The 23771-nt window shown below is 43.9% G+C and overlaps 1 protein-coding gene across 10 annotated transcripts in view; it reads right to left on the minus strand.

Annotated features, from left to right (window-relative positions):
* LOC126356198 (rab11 family-interacting protein 4) overlaps positions 1 to 23771 on the minus strand; it is an 895205-nt gene that overhangs the window by 233872 nt on the left and 637562 nt on the right. For 5 of the 10 annotated variants that reach the window (XM_050006986.1, XM_050006989.1, XM_050006990.1 and 2 more), the window contains one exon: positions 10696 to 10740. The exons of the other annotated variants lie outside the window; for them this stretch is intronic. In XM_050006986.1, coding sequence (XP_049862943.1) covers positions 10696 to 10740 — 45 coding nt within the window. The remainder of the gene's footprint in view (positions 1 to 10695; positions 10741 to 23771) is intronic. 10 annotated transcript variants of the gene reach the window in all.

The raw sequence follows: 23771 nt of genomic DNA on the forward strand, positions 1-23771 counted from the left end.
CCCTTTAAAGCAGCCAGTACCTTGCAGATTTACTGAAAACGTGAAATTTCACAGTACGATTTCTAATGATTTCATGACAACATTGAACAAAATTAAGTTATACTAGCAAATTAAATTATATTGACAGGAAAACTCTCTTTCAAATTCTCAAGGTGACAGGGGTAAAATACAGGAAGCGAAGGGCTTTTTACAATTTGTACAGAAACCAGATGGCAGTCATAAGAGTCGAGGGGCATGAAAGGGTAGCAGTGGTTGGGAAGAGAGTTAGACAGGGTTGTAGCCTATCCCCGATGTTATTCAATCTGTATATTGAGCAAGCAGTAAAGGAAACAAAAGAAAAATTCAGAGTAGGAATTACAATCCATGGAAAAGAAAAAAAAACTTTGACGTTCGCCGATGACATTGTAATTCTGTCAGAGACAGCAAAGGACCTGGAAGAGCAGCTGAACGGAATGGAGAGTGTCTCGAAAGGAGGATATAAGATGAACATCTACAAAAGCAAAACAAGGATAATGGGGTGTAGTCGAATTAAATCGGGTGATGCTGCGGGAATTAGATTAGGAAATGAGACACTTAAAGTAGTAAATGAGTTTTGCCATTTGGGGAGCAAAGTAACTGATGATGGTTGAAGTAGAGAGGATATAAAATGTAGACTGGCAATGGCAAGGAAAGCGTTTCTGAAGAAGAGAAATTTGTTAACATCTAGTATAGAGTTAAATGTCAGGAAGTTGTTTCAGAAAGTATTTGTATGGAGTGTAGCCACGTATGGAAGTGAAACGTGGACGATAAATAGTTTAGACAAGAAGAGAATAGAAGCCTTCTAAATGTGGTGCTACAGAAGAATGCTGAAGATTATGTGGATAGATCACATAAGTAATGAGGAGGTATTGAATAGAATTGGAGAGAAGAGAAATTTGTGGCACAACTTGACTAGAACAAGGGATCGGTTGGTAGGGCATGTTATGAGGCATCAAGGGATCACTAATTTAGTATTCGAGGGCAGCGTGGAGGGTAAATATCGTAGAGGGAGACCAAGAGATGAAAACACTAAGCAGATTCTGCAGAATGTATGTTGCAGTAGGTACTGGGAGATGAAGAAGCTCGTACAGAATAGAGTAGCATGGAGAGCTGCATCAAACCAGTCTCTGGACTGAAGACCACAACAACAACATAGCCAAGTCAAGTGCTAAAGACAGTGTACTCATGTAAAATTGAGTACAAATGGAAGGCTTTAGACTCACGCACAACTTAGGCAAAGATAGATGCCGCCTGTAGGTAAACTAAAGAGAGCTCCGAAGGAAAAAACAAGCAATTTTTTAAACATCAAGAACTCATGTAGCTAGCCAGTACTAAGCAAAGAAGATAAAGTTGGAAATAATATATACAAGAATGTGAAAAAACTTGAGGACAGTATTGTAGAAAGATGTAGGTGACAATGAGAAGGTATATATGATATTGCAAGGATTTCACTAAAACATCCCAGTGGAAACAAGGCCCCTGAAGTAAATGACATTCCCTTGGAGATATAGAGATCCTTGTGAGCGACAGCCGTGACAAAAATTGTTCCATTTCGTGTACAATATATAACACGCAGGCGAAATAGCGTCAGACTAAGAATTTAATAATTCCAGTTTCAACGAAGGCAGCTGCTGATGGTTGCAAAATACTGACATGAATTATTTACATAACAATGGAAAACCAGTAAAGGCCAACCTTGGGGTAAGACCAGGTTGGGTTCCATAGAAATATACGAAATACGAGGCAATACTGACCGTACGACAAATCTTAAAAAAATTAAGGCAAACCTACGTTTGCAGCAATTGCAGATTCAGACAATGTGTTCTGGACTAGTTTCCTCGAAATTGTGAAGATAATGACGATAAAAAACTGGGAGCGAAAGACAATGATTGATAAACGAGTTTGCAGTTATAAAAGTCGTAGGAGCTGAGCCATAGGTGTGAGAAAGGCTAACATACGTTTACATTTCGATTTAGAGTGCAGATATCAAAGTGACTGATTATATGGATGCGAAAGTGCTATGTTACTCACAAGGGAAACTCCCCATTACAACCCCTCAAATTTGGTGGTATAATGGTCCAGTGGACATCCCGTCAAAAATTGAACACAGATCAAGCATTAATACGAGGTGCATTCAAGTTCTAAGGCCTCCGATTTTTTTTCTAATTAACTACTCACCCGAAATCTATGAAACTGGCATTACTTCTCGACGTAATCGCCCTGCAGACGTACACATTTTTCACAACGCTGACGCCATGATTTTATGGCAGCGGCGAAGGCTTCTTTAGGAGTCTCTTTTAACCACTGGAAAATCGCTGAGGCAATATCAGCACGGCTGGTGAATGTGCGGCCACGGAGAGTGTCTTTCATTGTTGGAAAAAGCCAAAAATCACTAGGAGCCAGGTCAGGTGAGTAGAGAGCATGAGGAATCTTTTCAAAGTTGTTATCACGAAGAAACTGTTGCGTAACGTTAGCTCGATGTGCGGGTGCGTTGTCTTGGTGAAACAGCACACGCGCAGCCCTTCCCGGATATTTTTGTTGCAGTGCAGGAAGGAATTTGCTCTTCAAGACGTTTTCGTAGGATGCACCTGTTACGTAGTGCCCTTAGGTACGCAATGGATAAGCATTACGGCCTCGCTGTCCCAGAACATGGACACCATATTTTCAGCACTGGCGGTTACCCGAAATTTTTTTGGTGGCGGTGAATCTGTGTGCTTCCATTGAGCTGATTGGCGCTTTGTTCCTGGATTGAAAAATGGCATTCATGTCTCATCCATTGTCACAATCGACGTAAAGAAAGTCCCTTTCATGCTGTCGTTGCGCGTCAATATTGCTTGGCAACATGCCACACGGGCAGCCATGTGGTCGTCCGTCAGCATTCGTGGCACCCACCTGGATGACACTTTTCGCATTTTCAGGTCGTCATGCAGGATTGTGTGCACAGAACCCACAGAAATGCCAACTCTGGAGGCGATCTGTTCAACAGTCATTTGGCGATCCCCCAAAACAATTCTCTCCACTTTCTCTCCACTTTCGCACGAAGTAATGGCCGCTATCGACAGGGGATCTCAAGTTGATTCCGTATTTCTAGATTTCCGGAAAGCTTTTGACACCGTTCCTCACAAGCGACTTCTAATCAAGCTGCGGAGCTATGGGGTATCGTCTCAGTTGTGCGACTGGATTCGTGATTTCCTGTCAGGAAGGTCGCAGTTCGTAGTAATAGACGGCAAATCATCGAGTAAAACTGAAGTGATATCAGGTGTTCCCCAGGGAAGCGTCCTGGGACCTCTACTGTTCCTGATCTATATAAATGACCTGGGTGACAATCTGAGCAGTTCTCTTAGGTTGTTCGCAGATGATGCTGTAATTTACCGTCTAGTAAGGTCATCCGAAGACCAGTATCAGCTGCAAAGCGATTTAGAAAAGATTGCTCTATGGTGTGTCAGGTGGCAGTTGACGCTAAATAACGAAAAGTGTGAGATGATCCACATGAGTTCCAAAAGAAATCCGTTGGAATTCGATTACTCGATAAATAGTACAATTCTCAAGGCTGTCAATTCAACTAAGTACCTGGGTGTTAAAATTACGAACAACTTCAGTTGGAAGGACCACATAGATAATATTGTCGGGAAGGCGAGCCAAAGGTTGCGTTTCATTGGCAGGACACTTAGAAGATGCAACAAGTCCACTAAAGAGACAGCTTACACTACACTCGTTCGTCCTCTGTTAGAATATTGCTGCGTGGTGTGGGATCCTTACCAGGTGGGATTGACGGAGGACATCGAGAGGGTGCAAAGAAGGGCAGCTCGTTTTGTATTATCGCGTTATAGAGGAGAGAGTGTGGCAGATATGATACACGAGTTGGGATGGAAGTCATTACAGCATAGACGTTTTTCGTCGCGGCGAGAGCTTTTTACGAAATTTCAGTCACCAACTTTCTCTTCCGAATGCGAAAATATTTTGTTGAGCCCAACCTACATAGGTAGGAATGATCATCAAAATAAAATAAGAGAAATCAGAGCTCGAACAGAAAGGTTTAGGTGTTCGTTTTTCCCGCTCGCTGTTCGGGAGTGGAATAGTAGAGAGATAGTATGATTGTGGTTCGATGAACCCTCTGCCAAGCACTTAAATGTGAATTGCAGAGTAGTCATGTAGATGTAGATGTCATGTAGATGTAGATGTCGTCAGACCGGCTTGTGTTTTGTTTCGGTTTGTTGTCACACGATGTTCTGCCTTCATTAAACTGTCGCACCCATGAACGCACTTTCGACACTTCCATAACTCCATCTCCACATGTCTCCTTCAACTGTCGATGAATTTCAATTGGTTTCACGCAACGCAAATTCAGAAAACGACTGATTGCACGCTGTTCAAATAAGGAAAACGTCGCCATTTTAAGTATTTAAAACAGTTCTCATTGTCGCCTCTGGCGGTAAAATCCCATCTGCCGTACGGTGCTGCCATCTCTGGGACGTATTGACAATGAACGCGGCCTCATTTTCCGGAGGAAAAAAAATCGGAGGCCTTAGAATTTGAATGCACCTCGTACAGGAAGAAGGTGTACTGAACTGTGAAAAAAGAAGCAAAATTGAAACAGTGAACGGATCTAGCTCAAGATGAACAACATCGAGTGGACTAACCAAGGCGTCGGTTATTTGATTGGGTTGCAGAGGGGGAGATCCGTGTTCAAAGATCCCTCATGGCCCGCACCCATTTTTTTTTTTTTTTTTACAATACTGTGAAATTCCCGTTCGTCACTGAAATGTGTCTTCTCCTTCTGTAGTCTTGGCAACTGTCATACTATACACTAATTTTAGCATATGAGTCTGTGGCAAGAATATATTACCATCGCAAGTAAATGTGATGAATACTGAGAGCAGGCGAGAAGCCGCACAGACTTCTCGCATAAACGAAAATAAAGGAATTCAAGAGTCAAAACCTCCAAAACGGAATGCAAGGTTCATAACATGTGGTACTTGTGCAGAAGAAATAGGAGGTACGTACGTCTAGAGGTCCCTTCCTTACACCTCGTTGTTGCAAACGAACGTTCACCACGAAACATATACAAATTGGAATACAGCGAACAGACACGTCAGGTACCGTACGGGCAGTTCATAATTTTGTGAAAAAAGAACAAAGAAAAAACTGGGGCTCGAGGGAGATTTGATCACGGTTTTTCCCCTTCGCAGTCTAACACGCTGACCACATAACCACGAGGCCATGGGTAGTTCACTCGATGTTGCTCATCTTGAGCTTGGTCCGTTCACTTCTTCTACTTTGTTTCTTTTTTCACAGTTCAGTACATCTTGTTTCTATTTTCATGCTTGATCTGTGTTCAGTTTTCGACGGGCTATCCACTTTGACATCTTACCACCAAATCTTAGAGAGTGGGGAGGGGGGGGGGGGGAGAGGGAGAGGAGAGAGTACTATGGGGAATTTCCCCTGTTTGAGATTGTATCAGAAAACATGGTTAATATCATGCTAACACCTCTCAAATATACGTAATTAGTTCCTGCTACTTACTCCATTATATATTCATTATTGCTAACAACATCTCGATATTATCGTAATCTCTTTCAATTCCTCTCTGGCCCCTGTTTTAAACACCGTATATCTCTGCTATACAGGGCTTTTGCTTGCTATCAGTGAATCTATAGCACGTGACGTTAATGTAAATTCAGATTATCGAATTTATAAGCTCTAAGTATATGTGACTGTGATCAGCAAAACACGCAACATAACGATATCTACATCTACATCCATACTCCGCAAGCCACCTGACGGTGTGTGGCGGAGGGTACCCTGAGTACCTTTATCGGTTCTCCCTTCTATTCCAGTCTCGTATTGTACGTGGAAAGAAGGATTGTCGGTATGCTTCTGTGTGGGCTCTAATCTCTCTGATTTTATCCTCATGGTCTCTTCGCGAGATATACGTAGGAGGGAGCAATATACTGCTTGACTGTTCGGTGAAGGTATGTTCTCGAAACTTTAACAAAAGCCCCTACCGAGCTACTGAGCGTCTCTCCTGCAGAGTCTTCCACTGCAGTTTATCTATCATATCCGTAACGCTTTCGCGATTACTAAATGATCCTGTAACGAAGCGCGTTGCTCTCCGTTGGATCTTCTCTATCTCTTCTATCAACCCTATCTGGTGCGGATTCCACACTGCTGAACAGTATTCAAGCAGTGGGCGAACAAGCGTACTGTAACCTACTTCCTATGTTGTCGGATTGCATTTCCTTAGGATTCTTCCAATGAATCTCAGTCTGGCATCTGCTTTGCCGACGATCAACTTTATATGATCATTCGATTTTAAATCACTCCTAAATCGTACTCCCAGATAATATATGGAATTAACTGCTTCCAGTTGCTGACCTGCTATTTTGTAGCTAAACGATAAGGGATCTATCTTTTTATGTATTCGCAGCACATTGCACTTGTCTACATTGAGATTCAATTGCCAATCCCTCCACCAGGTCATTTATGTATATTGTGAATAGCAACGGTCCTATGACACTCCCCTGCGGCACACCTGAAACCACTCTTACTTCTGAAGACTTCTCTCCATTGAGAATGACATGCTGCGTTCTGTTATCTAGGAACTCCTCAACCCAATCACACAATTGATCTGATAGTCCGTATGCTCTTACTTTGTTCATTAAACGACTGTGGGGAACTGTGTCAAACGCCTTGCGGAAGTCAAGAAACACGGCATCTACCTGTGAACCCGCGTCTAAGGCCCTCTGAGTCTCGTGGACGAATAGCGCGAGCTGGGTTTCACACGACCGTCTTTTTCGAAACCCATGCTGATTCCTACAGAGTAGATTTCTAGTCTCCAGAAAAGACATTATACTCGAACATAATACGTGTTCCAAAATTCTACAACTGATCGACGTTACAGATATAGGTCTATAGTTCTGCACAACTGTTCGACGTCCCTTCTTGAAAACGGGGATGACCTGTGCCCTTTTCCAATCCTTTGGAACGCTTCGCTCTTCTAGAGACCTACGGTACACCGCTGCAAGAAGGGGGGCAAGTTCCTTTGCGTATTCTGTGTAAAATCGAACTGGTATCCCATAAGGAACAGCGGCCTTTCCTCTTTTGAGCGATTTTAATTGTTTCTCTATCCCTCTGTCGTCTATTTCGATATCTACAATTTTGTCATCTGTACGACAATCTAGAGAAGGAACTACAGTGCAGTCTTCCTCTGTGAAACAGCTTTGGAAGAAGACATTTAGTATTTCGTCCTTTAGTCTGTCATCCTCTGTTTCAGTACCATTTTGGTCACAGAGTGTCTGGACATTTTGTTTTGATGCACCTACCGCTTTGACATAGGACCAAAATTTCTTAGGATTTTCTGCCAAGTCAGTACATAGAACTTTACTTTCGAATTCATTGAAAGCCTCTCGCATAGCCCTCCTCACACTACATTTCTCTTCGCGTAATTTTTGTTTGTCTGCAAGGCTTTGGCTATGTTTATGTTTGCTGTGAAGTTCCCTTTGCTTCCGCAGCAGTTTTCTAACTCGGTTGTTGTACCACGGTGGCTCTTTCCCATCTCTTACGATCTTGTTTGGCACATACTCATCTAACGCATATTGTACGATGGTTTTGAACTTCGTCCACTGATCCTCAACACTATCTGTACTTGAGACAAAACTTTTGTGTTGAGCCGTCAGGTACTCTGTAATCTACTTTTTGTCACTTTTGATAAACAAAAAAATCTTCCTACCTTTTTTAATATTTCTATTTACGGCTGAAATCATCGATGCAGTAACCGCTTTATGATCGCTGATTCCCTGTTCTGCATTAACTGATTCAAATAGTTCGGGTCTGTTTGTCACCAGAAGGTCTAATATGCTATCGCCACGAGTCGGTTCTCTGTTTAACTGCTCAAGGTAGTTTTAAGATAAAGCACTTAAAAATATTTCACTGGATTCTTTGTCCCTGCCACTCGTTATGAACGTTTGAGTCTCCTAGTCTATATCCGGCAAATTAAAATCTCCACCCAGAACTATAACATGGTGGGGAAATCTACTCGAAATATTTTCCAAATTATTCTTCAGGTGCTGAGCCACAACAGCTGCTGAGCCCGGGGGCGTATAGAGACATCCAATTACCATGTCTGAGCCTGCTTTAACCGTGACCTTCACCCAAATCATTTCACAATTCGAATCTCCGTCAATTTCCTTCGATACTATTGCACTTCTTATCGCTATAAACACGCCTCCCCCTTCACTGTCCAGCCTGTCTCTGAGGTATACATTCCAATCTGAGTTTAGGATTTCATTACTGTTTACATGTGGTTTCAGCCAACTTTCTGTCCCTAGTACTATATGGGCGTTGTGACCGTTTATTAATGAGAGCAGTTCTGGGACCTTTCTATAGCCGCTCCTGCAGTTTACTATTAGCACATTAATATTGTTATTCCCTGTTGCATTTTGCCTACTCCTGCCTTGCCACGTCTCAGGAGGCGTCTTGTCGGGCCTAGGGAGGGAATTCTCTAACCTAAAAAAAACCCATGTGCACTCCACACGTACTCCGCTACCCTCGTAGCCGCTTCCGGCGTGTAGTGGACGCTTGACCTATTCAGGGGGACCCTATATTTCTCCACCCGATAGCGGAGGTCGAGAAATTTGCACCCCAGCTCTCCGCAGAATCGTCTGAGCCTCTGGTTTAAGCCTTCCACTCGGCTCCAAACCAGAGGACCGCGATCGGTTCTGGGAACGATACTACAAATAGTTAGTTCTGATTCCACGCCGCGAGCGAGGCTTTCCGCCTTCACCAACTCCGCCAACCGCCTGTACGAACTGAGGATGACCTCTGAACCCAGACGGCAGGAGTCATTGGTGCCGACATGAGCAACAATTTGCAGTCGGGTGCACCCAGTGCTCTCTATCGCCGCCGGTAGGGCCTCCTCCACATCTCGGATGAGAGGCCCCGGCAAGCAGACAGAGTGAACACTGCCCTTCTTCCCCGACCTTTCCGCTATTTCCCTAAGGGGCTCGATCACCCGCCTAACGTTGGAGCTCCCAAAAACTAATAAACCCCTCCCCCCGTGTGCCTGCTCGGACCTTGCTGAAGGAGCAGCCACATGTCCACTCACAGGCAGAGCGGGCGATGCCACACGGCCAGCCTCCACATTGACCCTCCGCCTCGTGCGCCGCGAACGCCGCTGAACCCGCCACTCCCCTTGGGGAGAGGGTGGCCCAACCGCGCCCGGTACGCGCGAAGATGTCTCGACAGCAGGGACAGTGGGTGAAGCATGTAACACCTGGGGTGCACCAGACTCCCCTCTGCCGCTACACTCCGAGGCAGCAGCCTGAAGACGGCTGATCGCGGCCATCAACACGCTCAGCTGTTCGCGAGGAGTGGCCAGCTCCTCCTGCGTCCGTACACAGCAGTCACACATCCTATCCATCCTAAGCAATCAATTTACTGAAGAGACTTAATCAACTTTTAACTAGACTGCTGATTCACTAAAGGCGGCGGATTATTGACTAAACTGTGATTGCTAACCACTTCTTGTAGAAAACAAGGAAAATAGCACTACCTTTCTCTGGACTGTATTGAAAACAAACACTAGCACTACTGGCATTATGGATCACTAAAGGGCCTCTCTCTGACTGTATTCAAAACAAACACGAAATCTATGGAACACTATTAATAGCACTCGACAATTAAAGCTTCCTAAAAGCAAAAACACACGGAAGAAGAAGTGAGAAGTAAGAAAAATATAGTTAATACTTAAATTAAGGTAGCTCGCTGCACAGCAGACGTGAAGCCGACGGCGGTTAGGGCGACACTGACACTACTGGCACTATGGCTGACTAAAGGGACTCTCTGACTGTATCCAAAACAAACACGAGATCTATGGAACACTATTACCAGCACTCGACAATTAAAGCTTCCTAAAATCAAAAACACACCGAAGTAAGAAAAATACTTCGTAGCGTTGTACACATTCGGAATAAATAAGACCAATTCACTGTTAATAGATCTATATGTGTTTCACGTTTTTGATGCAATTTCTTCCTGAATATATATTCGATTTTCGTTTCATTTTTCGAATATTTATCAACCTGAAAAGTTTTCACTAAAGGGCACTATGGCACTCAAAGGATTAAAGAAGTGATTAACGGTTCGTTCTGTAAATATAATGCTGCCAGGCGATGATGAAAAAAAATTTCAAAACCACTATGGAAAGAAATAATTTGTGTTAAAGAAATGTGTCAAGTTAGTAGCTGATACTGCAGAACCACGGAACGCTCGTAATGTCATATACTGACAAAAACGCTAAATATTTTTTTTTTTGCACCTTAATATTTTCTTAAAGCTTTTGGTCTTTCTTATTAATTTAACAGAAGGATACTCTGGAATATTCAATGTTGTGTATGAATGACAGCGTTCTCCATGAACTGGCTGATCCTCTTGCAATCCAATACAGTGTCTGCTTCAGATAGAACAACGTGGTTAGCGTATGGACGAGAGAGAGCAAACGCGCGCTTGTGCTGGAGAGGGCTGCGGCCTCAAATCACGTCGAGAAGTACTTCGCGTGAGAATGATCAGATCGCTTCTGAGCGCGTACCAGCCGCAGTGGAAACTACAGTACGTTTGGCATGTTTTACACTGAGTTACACGTCCCGTGTGCAGCAGAGCGCGGTGGAATGGGATACTTACTGTCTGAAGGAGCCCCACCGCCGGTTCGGCAGGTTCTCGTTGTGGCTGCAACAGTAACGCCAGGCATTAGAAACTGTTCGACTCGGTGTCAAGTGGTACAAAGCGTGATAACCTCGTGCAGCCAATGTAAGTGCATTATCTCTGTTGGTATTTAATGTTGATTAAGGTCATGCTTCACATGCGTTTATCACCGCCACCATCATCATCACCACAACCAATCAACACCACCAAATCTGACAGTTTGGGTGCACAATTTACACTGGAATATGAATTCTTCAGTTAGTTATGTCGTCATCGCAGCTCCACCACCAGTACGACCTTCATCATAATCCTACCTCCACCATCGTCAACATCGCTACCAATCATCGTCTCTAATATTATTAATATATTATGAAATTAATGTGTTATGAAATTTATTAAGACTGTATCATAACGGTTAACTTTCACCTTCAGAAATACTGATTTCACCACCATTACGACGAAGGCCACAATCACAACAGATCGCCATCTATGATTCTGGCAAGACAAATGCGCTATTTATGCTGCCGTATTTAGCGTGCTAATGGCACATTTTCTTTCTACTAAAGTATGTAGTAAACCGAACACTGACTTCGTTCAAAATGGTTCAAATGGCTCTGAGCAGTAGGGGACTCAACTGCTGTGGTCATCAGTCCTCTAGAACTTAGAACTACTTAAACCTAACTAACCTAAGGACATCACACACATCCATGCCCGAGGCAGGATTCGAACCTGCGACCGTATCAGTCGCACGGTTAACTGACTTCGTAATATATGTTTTCTCAGGGCGCGTGGAGTGAGTGATACGGACTCATTAAAAACCCTGCAACATTCAACCTGTGAATGCGCTTGGAAAATATTTCGGGAACTATTAGACAAATAAGAACGCATTATTCTGAACGTCTGATGTTCAGTTTTCTTCAAAGAAAAAAAATGCCAGCGACAAAATCTCACATCTAAGATGATATGTACTCAAATTTCGATGTGCAGGGATTACTTTCAGTGGTTTATAGTGTTTCTCCACAGTGTATTTTACTAAATGAATATACGATTACAAGATACTTATTCTTTTCCTCAATCAGTTTTCGTATTTCATACAAGTCGACGCGCTTAACTTTTGACCTCAAATTACTTTTGAGCCGTTAAAGAGATGTGTAATCTGTTTTCACCTAGTCGAACAGTGACCAGAAAGTCAAGAAACAAACAACAAAGCCGTCTGGAAAATTCATCTCTATAAGAGATACAGGTATCGATTTAGTTTTTTTTAAATAAAACTTTTTTTGTCGTCAGAATATTAAACAAGTTCAGTGACATCACATGCGAAAAATATATTCAATATAGGAATTTTTCTGCTGTCGTTCTGAAACCAAAGAGTGAAAACATGTGGCGACAAATTACTCTGTCTGTTAATTTTCCAAAAGAGTGTGTTCCAAATGGAGACTATCTGTACCACGACACTTTCGTATACACAGATGAGCTTATTGCTGTCAACATGTCTATAGTAATCACTTTACGTCTAACAGTAGTTAGCTCGCGCATATTTCTCTAATTTACGTTGCAGTGACTTGTAAACAAATGTTGCCTCTTCGGTAAACAATAATTGTCCACATAATTATTGTCTTGTCGGAGAACCCAGTGACGGCAGTCATAAAGATGTTGTATCTCTGTCATGAACCTCTTGATGTGGAAAAGTATGGAGCGGGTGATAGTTATGTCTACGAAGAACACGCGAACGATTCTTTGGCTGACACCAGCTTCTCTTTATATTTGACGAAGTGAAATGCGGGTTTATTGCACCAGCTGCTAGAACCGCCACTTTTGGAGTTTCATTGGTAGCTATCTTCCTTCGTAAACTTTTTCTTGATGTAAAAATTCCGTTCTCGCGAACTCCTTTCATGGCATTAACGGAGGTCGGACGATATGGACAGCGTAACTGTATATTTCTGGTGCTCTTGATGAATTTTGGTGACATTCGCTGTAAATTGAGAGCTTGTTGATCAATTATTCATTAATAAATGGCATTTTACTGCTGCAAATGGTTTACGCTTCACTAACGATTCGACTGTGTGCATGTTTTTACTAGTAGCGCACTTAAAATTAATTGCAACATTCGTCATGACAAACGTGATATACGAGCGTAAGTCAAAAAGTAAAGGGACTTTCGAGAAAAGAAATATATTTATTCTAACGACAGAAAGCTGAAACAGACATTTTTCTACATAACCTCCCTGCACTTTGACGCACTTTGGCCAACGTTTTCATTCCGCCCGAAAAAAAGTTTTTTTGTAGCACCTGTAACCAATTTTGCACCACATCAATTACTTCTGCATCGGTTGCGAATCTTCTTCCCTGAGCGCTTCCTTCAACAGTCCAAACAAATGGAAGCCACTTGGAGCAAGGTGTGGACTGAAAGGGGCGGATCCAGGAATTCGGATCCCAATTCCTTTATTACTTCGGCCATCCTTTTGGCACAATATGACCAAGGGTTATCTTGCTGCAGGATGAGATATTTTCGCAGTTCTCTGCGATGTTTGTACCTGATCGCAAGTTTCAGTTTAGTTCGCAAGACATCACGATAGTTCTCGCTGTTCATGAACGGCTACCACACCTTTCATGTCCCATGATAGTGCTAGCATAATCTTACCAGCTGATGTTTGACGTTTAAATGATGGGTGTCTCAAATCAAGCTCGCAGCCTTACTTTGCGGTTCGTTTTGAAGTACCCACGTTTCGTCTACAGTAACGATTTGGTGTAAAAATCCATCTACCTCGCGATGATAACGAGACAAATGTTTGCGAGAGATGTCGATTCTTAGCGCCTTATGCTGCGCTGACAATTCTTTCGGTATCCACCTTGCACACGGTTTCCTAAAATGTAGCCTGTCGTGTGAGAGGGAATACACTGAACCGTAACTGATGTGTAATGTATTGGCGGTTTCGTCTTCTGTGATTCGACTGTTTTTCATCACCCGTCACGAGAACCTTCGCTCCTACTTCAGCAAGTCAAGAGTTCCATCTCTAAATCTCGCCCGTCGCACATATGGACCACGAAATCTTTGTGCACAAGTACCTATGGACATATTCTCGGGTCATGTTACGTGCAGACTTCGTAAAATCGCTTTTTATCCTGTATGCAATTCATTTGGCGACATGCGCTCAAACACCATCAGATACAGGCTTTTGTTGACGAAGAATTCTATTATTACCTTATCATATAGTAACGAGGCGGCTCAGATTTGGTAATGTCCTAATGTTTTTCTCAATGAGAAAGAGGGGTAATCCACTGTTGTCAGATACTAGCTTGCTCTCAATGTCATTTTCGGTAGACATCCCAAACCGCCTGAATGAACTTAGCTTTAAACATCGGGGAAAAGATAACGTCGCATCAGGGAAAACATAACGTCGTATAAAAGATTCCGGAGAAAGCTGCGTTGTTTGAAGAACAACTGCACGGAGAAAACTTTTCTCGTCTTCATTTTAAAGAGTTTTGTGGTACAGTCCCCGGAGATGTAAACCTTGATTTTCCGAAAAAAAATTATTCCTGACTAGATGAAGCATTTTTTTTAGAGAGAATTACAGATATTGACAGCACTAAGAGTGACATTCTTCTATTCCAGGATCCGTTTGATTCTAACCTTGATGACGTGACAGTTGAGCTACAGACGAAGCTCACTGATTTGCAAACAAATACCTTGTTGAAAGAGCACAACAGAGAAAGAGAACTTGCTGAATTTTACCGCTACTTATCTGACAATGAATTTCCGAAACTGAAGAAATTTGCCACTGGGATTACATCAGTGTTTTGGACAACTTATGTCGGAGGGCAACAATTTACAACTGAAGTCGGCATTTCCAACGAGATTTACTAATGTACATTTGAAACCAACTGCCTTGACTGAATGCAGGAATACCAAACCATTCATTTCACGAACATCAACGTTTTTTGCGCTTAGTTTGTGAGATTCAGATACGTGCACACTAGATACGATATACCTATCTTTTTGCTACCGTCGCCTTCTTTGATAACATTTTTAATAAATAAATAAATTGGTTTTTTGTGCATTATATGTCACACATTGTTAACATGGAATGTTGAACTTATTTTTTCGTCTTTTGTCTCAGGACTTTCGTTCTGCCTTTTAGAAATCATACAGAATGATGATGCGGCCCGCGCTCCTTGTTTTGTAAGTTTGGTGATCTCTGGTCTAGGAAGAAGCAGCTTACATATCTCTCTAATAGTTCAAAAGTAATCCGAGGCGAAAAAGTTAGGCACCTCACCCTGTATATGAAGCAGCTTGTTCCATGACAGGTAGCTTTGCTCTAGGCAGCAACTGAGAAAATAAAGAACTCGGCAATGGCCTCTGTGTTTTTCATTAATGTAAAACAGACAGCCGGGCTTTCAGCTGTGTCCAGAGAGATGAGATACGAGCTGATATTAAGGACTGGGCCGTTCCTGGAAACAGAGTGTATGATGGCGTGAGAGATTAGTCTCGCATCTCATCTGCATACAACGGTGGACGGTCTAGACCTCAATTTGCGCTATGTTGGCCAGCAAAATAAGCTCTAACAACAGTTGTAGCAAACATGTCAAAACAGGCTGCTCAAATACATTGATTTACAGTATATTCTAGAACCACAGATTAATTTATAAAACTGTTTACCTTCATCTAGTTACCTGGCACGATGTGTCGAAAGGCGAATGTCTTTAGTGACTGCGACAGTATGCGTTTGCTAAATACTCGGTCATTCACCTAGTCTTACTTACCAGACATTTGGTGTCGATGCGTTCAACTATTTAGATGATATATGGAACATCCACCTCCCCATAACTCCGTGGATAGACATTAGCGTTGCGGCCATGATGCAGAGATCCATGGTTCGATCTTCGGTAACCAACTTCGCTTTTTAGGGTTCGGAAGATGTGTACTGGTATCCACACAGCCCCGTGAGGTGTAAGTAGTAGACGAGGAGTCAAACTGGATGGCCCACGCCTGTCTGAGTGCCACACAGCGTTTATATTATTTACTCCTCGATCGGGCTCTACCGCAAAGTAAAACGTTCGTTGTCGATTTCAGGTGAGTGTCTCACGTCGAGTTTAGTTCAGTATGTGTTGATGTCTCTGGTTCCCGTTGCTTTCGCGAATCTCGCACAAGTTACACGTGTCCCTATAAACTGTGTGATATTAAGACACTCCCGTAGCTAACACGATTCCCCAGATGTGACTTTGATAGAACATATGTTTTACTAGGTCGGACGTCACCTCCGTCCAAAAGCCAATACACAAGACATCAAGGGCCAGCCACAACAGGTGTGGCCTAGATTGCCACAAGAGAAGATACGTAGGATTTATTATGCTCTTCCCAGCCGAATTAATGCATGTATCCGGGGCCAAGGGGCGTGCAATGTCGTATTGATAAGTGGGCTCGTACTGTCAAATGCTTTATAAATATGACTCGATATTGTAATCAGAGAAACATCGCATACCCTACACAACCTGTGAAATTTCGTCTCCTCTTCTCCTACTGGATGTTTCACAGTTTTGGCAGGCAGTGTATTTTTAGAACGGAGTATATAATTCTGTGTACAGAACATCGCTGACTCGCAGCTGTCGACAATACGTACGTTGTTTTATTCCAGTAACTAAATTATCCGACGTGTGTACACTGATAAGACAAAAGTCATCGAGAGGCAATACGCACTTATACAGAACGCAGTCGTATCGGATATACAAGGTATAAAAGGGCAGCGCATTGCCGTAGCTGTCAATTGTACACAGGTGAGTCACATAAGGTGTCCTGCCGCACGGGATTAGTCGAGCGGTCTCAGGCGCTGCAGTCATGGACTGTGCGGCTGGTCCCGGCGGAGGTTCGAGTCCTCCCTCGGGCATGGGTGTGTGTGTTTGTCCTGAGGATAATTTAGGTTACGTAGTGGGTAAGCTTAGGGACTGATGACCTTAGCAGTTAAGTCCCATGAAATTTCACACACATTTGAACATTTTTTGAACATAAGGTGTCCGACGCCATTATGACCGCACGACAGGGATTAACAAACACTGAGTGCGGAATGGTAGTTTGAATTAGGCGCATGAGACATTCCATTTCGGAAATCGTTAGGGAATTCAGTATTCCGAGATCTACAGCGTCAAGAGTTTGCCAAGAAAACCAATGTTCAGGCATTACCGGTCACGACATACAACGCAGTGGCCGACGGCCTTACGCATCCGCTAAGAGCAACGGTGTTTGAGTAGAATTGGCAGTGCTAACAGACAAGCAACACTGCGTGAAATAACGGCAAAAATCAATGTAGGACGTACGACGAACGTGTCCGTTAAGACAGTACGGCGAAATCTGGCGTTAATGGGGTACAGCAGCAGACGACCGACGTGACATATCAACTAGATCCTAGACGGCTAGAAAACCGTGGCCTGGTGAGATGAGTCCTGGTTTCAGTTGGTAAGAGTTGATGGTAGCATTCGAGTGAGGCGGAGATCCCACGAAGCCAACTGGTAAGAGTTGTGTTTACATGGAATGGACCGGGCCCTCTGGTCCAACTGAACCAGTCATTGAGTGGAACGGTTATGTTCAGCTACTTGGAGACCATTTACATCCATTCGTGGACTTCATGTTGACAAACAGCGATGGAATTTTTATGGATGTCAACGCGCCATGTCACTGAGCCACAGTTGTTCGCGACTGATTTGAAGAACATTCTGGACAATTCGAGCGAATGACTTGGCCACCCAAATCGCCCGATATGAATCCCATCGAATATTTATGGGACGTAATCGAGAGGTCAGTTTGTGTACGAAATCCTGCTCCGGCAACACTTTGACTATTAGGGACGGCTATGGAAGCAGCATGGCTGAATATTTCTGCAGGGGGCTTCCAACGACGTGTTCAGTCCATGCCACGTCGGGTTCGTGCGCTACGCCGGGCATGAATTTTGTCAGCTTATTGTAATCTGGTGACCTTCGACTCAGTCGTTTTGTCTCAAATTGATAGGTTTTATTTTATCTGTCCTCCTAGAAACACAGAAACACATTGCAGGTCACCCAATGTATCTGATCGTCAGTTTCAGGAACGATGTAGAAGTACGGCGAAGTTTGGATTCGGAGATTTGGATGAGACAGTGTTTGCAAGAGACAGTGTCTGCAGAACATACAAGCACGCCTTCAGGATTCATCTGTCCTCTCACTGATACAAGGCGTGTGACATTTAGACGAGACGTCCTTGCACTTTGGCGGATTCATAGCGGCCTCTGGCGTAGGGAAGCGACCAACGCGCGCCTCACACGTGAGGCTCAACACGTGACGGGCAGGGCCTGAGCATGTGTGGTTTCGCATCGCGTGACCTGCCCCGTGTTTCCGACGTCAAGTCCAAGGTCGTCAGCTGTTGCGTACAACGATTCTACACTACAACTGAGCCATTAGAATTAGATGAGGTTGCACCTGTTAGTGTAAAAGGGCAAACAAGAAGCGAAAAAGCCATCGAATGGGTCGATCAGATCAAGACGAGCAAAAGTAAGTTCAGGAAGACGGAACATCGACGTGAATGATGCAGTTTGAGAGATAAAGTAATATATCATATACAGGGTGTTACAAAAAGGTACGGCCAAACTTTCAGGAAAGTGTCCGGAAACGCTTACTTTCCATGTTAGAGCTCATTTTATTACTTCTTCTCAAATCACATTAATTATGGAATGCAAACACACAGCAACAGAGCGTACCCGCGTGACTTCAAACACTTTGTTACAGGAAATGTTCAAAATGTCCGTTAGCGAGGATACATGCATCCATCCTCCGTCGAATGGAATCCCTGATGCGCTGATGCAGCCCTGGAGAATGGCGTATTGTATCACACCCGTCCACTATACGAGCACGAGGAGTCTCTACATTTGGTACCGGGGTTGCGTAGACAAGAGCTTTCAAATGCCCTCATAAATGAAAGTCAAGAGGGTTAAGGTCAGGAGAGCGTGGAGGCCATGGAATTGGTCCGCCTCTACCAATCCATCGATCACTGAATCTGTTGTTGAGAAGCGTACGAACACTTCGACTGAAATGTGCAGGAGCTCCCTCGTGCGTAAACCACATGTTGTGTTGTACTTGTAAAGGCACATGTTCTAGCAGCACAGGTAGAGTATCCCACAATTGTCAACAACAGATGGCGCTGCGGTCTGGGAAACTCTATAGTACGATATTTTCCACATATCCACCATGCGTAGCAATAATATGGCGTAGTCTCTGAATGAAATTACCCAAAGTAGACCACTTCACATGGAAAACAAAATCTATTTTCCCCACTTGTCTTAGCAGTAGGAAGTGTGTAATATTCATACTTTGACCCTGCACTGTAGGATAGTGACACTGAGTCGATCCCTTTGGGCATACAAATTGCAAATGGTATCCAAACACTTGACCCTACGTCTTTATCACCAATGGAACCCGAGGTATGAGCACCGAAAAATTCCGTTTTTATGTGTGGCGTTTTGGAACATATTAGATACGCATACTGTCGCATGCATACCCAGCTCATGTCTCCCATTAAGGATGCTTCATGTTCCCCTTAGAGTTCACCTGTTTCTTGTTTACTCAAAATCTTTCTCTCTTTGGCCTCAAGTTCCTCCATTAGACCTTTCGTGTTAATTGCCAGAGTCTCTGCCGCATGCGAAGCTTCCGGTGCAGTAGTGCTTAATTTAACGTTTGGCTATCGATCTCTTATTGTAGACGCCTTTTACTTGGCAGGCCATTTCTATTTCGTTAATGAGTGACACAGAAGGCATTGTCTGACAGGCTCTATCTTTTCATCTTGGCGTTTAAGCTTTTCGCTTGGAGCTGATTTTACGTTTGTCATAAAGTGCGTCTTCTTACAGACGATTTGAAACCCAGACATTGCTGTCTGTGTCTTCAGTTGGTTAAGTTATTCTTTTGCTGTATTTACACAGTTTGGAAGGACCCTAAATCATGTGCAAAGACTAGACACTCGATTATAGCCTAGCCTTATCCCATTTTCTAACCGCAAATTGTTCATTTCTTTCCGCCATTTTTGGATGATCATTTCTGAAACAGAGCTGAAGAGCAGAGCCGATAATCCAATCTCCTTGGCTCACTCCTTTTCTAATGTGAACAGCGTCAGACATCTCTCCCCGTACATCCACTTTGGAGGTGATGTTGCTGTTGTCTTCTTATCCAAGCCAACCTCTTCACGCATTTTAAACGGGGTGGTTTGGTCAATTCAGTCGAACGACTTCCTCAAAACGACGAAGCTCACCAAGAATTTCCTTTCTCGAGTTTGGAGAGAATGGACTTCTGATTCACAATCTGCCCATCAGATGAACGTACTTTCCTGAAATCTCATTTTTATTCTTCCAGTTGTGGATCCCACCCTATTCTGTAGTTTTTGGAGAGGATCATGTAAGTAGTTAGCAGGACAGAGATGGCTCAATAGTTGTTCACGTCTGTTCTGTCACCGATCTTATGCAGTGCAGCAATTACGGTAGAGTTTCATCCACTTGAAAGGTTTTCACTTTTCCAAATTTCTTGAATAACTGCAAGGAGTTTATCGATTGCCTCATGCTTCCGCAGTTCAACGGTTGTCAGGTCAGTACCTCATTGCCCTTCACTAAGTAGATGATGGTATTAATTCTTTCCTTTCTGGGTGCAGACGAATCTTGGTGGGTGCTTGGATTGTTTTCATACATTAATACTGTATGTGGAGCCTCGTAGTTGAGGAGCTAGTCAAAATAATTTGTTAGAATCTGGCATTATCTTCGTTACTGTTGGCTACTTTTCCTTTGAAATCTTTTGATCTATTCGCCAATGGTTCAAAAGGCTCTGAGCACTATGGGACTTAACATCTGAGTTCATCAGTCCCCTAGAACATAGAACTACTTAAACCTAACTAACCTAAGGACATCACACACATCCATGCACGAGGCAAGATTCGAACCTGCGACCGTAGCGGTCGCGCGGTTCCAGACTGTAGCGTCTAGAACCGCTTGGCCACCCCGGCCGGCGATCTATAGGCTAGGGGATAGGGAGAGGTTCTGCATTTTTCCAGATTGTGATTTATAGAATTCTTTTACAATCTGTAGCAAATGATTCATATCAAACGCAGGCTTCATCCTACAGGTATTTTTTGATGCAGATTTTCTTGCATTTAGGAAATTGGTCCTGTTCCCTTCATTTCTCTGGAAATTTTGTTTTTGCCAAGCTATAAATACTAATATTAATTTCAAATTGTGCCTGATTCTTCACAACGAACTTCGTAGGAGAGTTAATGTATTCTTAGGATGTTGTTTGTATGCCTAGTTGTGTGTTTGTGTGAATTCCTAAGGGACCAAACTGCTGAGAACATCGGTCCTTAGACTCACACACTACTTAAATTAACTTAAACTAACTTATACTAAGAACAAGCCGGCCGGAGTGGCCAATCGGTTCTAAGCGCTATAGTCTGCGACCGCTGCGGTCGCATGTTCGAATCCTGCCTCGGGGAGGGATATGTGTGATGTCCTTAGGTTAGTTAGGTTTAAGTAGTTCTAGGTTGTAGGTGACTGATGACCACAGAAGTTGAGTCCCACAGTGCTCAGAGCCATTTGAACCATTCGAACTAAGAACAAAACACACACACCCATGCCGGAGGGAGGATTCGAACCTCCGGCGGAAGAGGTATGGCGCATAAGACCGCGCGGGCACTGCGCGCGGATATGTCTAGTTCATTAAAGAGTTGCCCACATAAAGTTCGAGACAGACACCAGATACTGATGTTACAGCACGTTTCTGTGAAGTGAATACTTCGTATCTGTGCATGAAATTACCTTAGAAAATTATCTAGATTACATTAAAGAAAACAAATATCTAAAATAAGGTAAATCTGTAATGTTTTCATTAAAAAAACGGTGATTACACTAGGACAAAGGTTTCTGAAATCAAGCGTTTGAGAAGATCTGTAATATGGGTTTTCGAATTCAAGTTCTGATCGTTAGACACACGCAGGAATTTTGGACAACGCGTTTTTAGATGTTTCTTTCCCCTGCCCCCTGTGCTGCGTTGTTACTGATGCTGATATGTCCTCAACTTCTTTATAAGTGCGAATGAGAGGTGATGGATCACCTTCCGTGCAGTCCGGATTTGACACAAACTGTGTTTCACCTTCTTGTGAGGATGAAATGGTTGGGTCGGCAGGGGTGGCTTAGCGGTTCTAGGCGCTACAGTCTGAAACCACACGACCGCTACGGTCGCAGGTTCGAATCCTGCCTCGGGCTTGGATGTGTGTGATGTCCTTAGGTTAATTAGGTTTAAGTAGTTCTAAGTTCTAGGGGACTGATGATCTTAGAAGTTAAGTCGCATAGTGCTCAGAGCCATTTGAACCATTTTTGAAATGGTTGGGCGGACACCTTTTAACCTGTAGGGCACCGTGACGCCATGGTACGTGACGGAAGCGGTACAGGGGTAGGAAGTTCGTACGCCTTCGAGACAATGTCTCAGTTGCCCCGTCGATTAGGCTGAAAAATTGGCAATACATATAATAGGTAGTACCTATCTATATACTACATATCTCGTATAGACGAAATGGAGTTGTAGCCATGAATATAGAGAACCTGGAGCTATACTAAGAAAAAAATTAAAGTTTGAATCCTGCCATGCTCATCCTCATTTACGTTTTACATGATTTCTGTTCAGTCGATCGGGATATTTCTTTAGTACCTTCCAGCAACTTCTTATATGTTACCTTTACGCTATTAAAATGGCTGTATAGTGACTGTACGGACTTCTTCAAAATAGGTAGATCGACCGGACCGGTGTTGAAATACTGCCGTGTTGCCCCTGTCACGCAGCGTTCATGGTCTGACACGGCTAATTGGGTGCCTGGTTTCGTGAACATGGATGCCGTAGAATTCTATTTTAAAGAAGCCTATATACTTGCCGGTAGCATGGAACTCGCAGCGGAAAATAAGAGAGGCCGCTGACGGCTACAAGTTACCGACAGCCTGGATCCCATCGACCCCGCTCCAACATGACGCGTATTTTCGTTAGGCAGCTGATCCACAATCAGCACAAACAAGCGGCCACAAGAAAACTTTCATGCGGAAGCGACGTCTTGCTGCAGGAAAACGCTGTCCATGCGTACAAGCTGCCGTTCCTCTGTCACCCGCTAAGAGGCGGCCGGTGTAGCCTCGCGGTTCTAGGCGCTACAGTTTGGAGGCGCGCGACCGCTACGGTCGCAGGTTCGAATCCTGCCTCGGGCATGGATGTGTGTGATGTCCTTAGCTTAGTTGGGTTTAAGTAGTTCTAAGTTGAGTCCAATAGTGCTCAGAGCCATTTGTACCCGCTAGGATAGCACAGGCAGCAGCGTACCGTACAGCCATCCCTCAACATGCACCTTCGAGCTGTTCAGTGACATACGAGTCTGTGTAGTCAGTTGTCGTCTGGTAACTGAAATTAGATAGTGTGTATAGGGAAGACTGTCTCCATAAGTCAGTATTTCATGTCCTATGGAAGACTGCTGCATAGACGACAGAAACTTTGGTTTTATATTGGGTTTGGTGTTTCATAATGGCGTTGCCTAGCACTCAGAAGTATTTTATTCAAGCCATCCTTACATGTCTGACAGCAGGTGGAACGTGTCCACTCTTCGCTAGCGAGAACCGTTAGGAATCGGCCGTCCCTCCTGCTCGATCGCCGGTGCGCTGCTGGGACGCCAGGAGAGTGCAAACAGTTGTGCAGGGGCGGTGCCGTGGTTAGCAACGTGCCCGGCTGCCTTGTACGGCCTCACGGCAGTCACTACGTCACCCTGGGTGACGTCACGAAACGTGCTGACGTAGGAGCTGACCCCCACGCGGCTTGCTGCGGCCAAGCACCTTGCCAGCTCGCGCTAGCGCCTTCCAATGCTCGACAGCAACATCTTATGTTTGCGGTATACGCAGTGTCATACCCCCAACTTTAGTTCGCCGCGCGGTTAGAGGGGCCACGTCGGGAATCGCGCGGCTCTCCCACCGGAGGTTCGAGCCCTCCCTCGGGCATGGATAGGTGTGTGTTGTCGTTAGCGTAAGTTACACTCCTGG

The sequence above is a fragment of the Schistocerca gregaria genome, chromosome 3, assembly GCF_023897955.1.
Source record: "Schistocerca gregaria isolate iqSchGreg1 chromosome 3, iqSchGreg1.2, whole genome shotgun sequence".
Classification (NCBI taxonomy): Eukaryota; Metazoa; Arthropoda; class Insecta; order Orthoptera; family Acrididae; genus Schistocerca; species Schistocerca gregaria.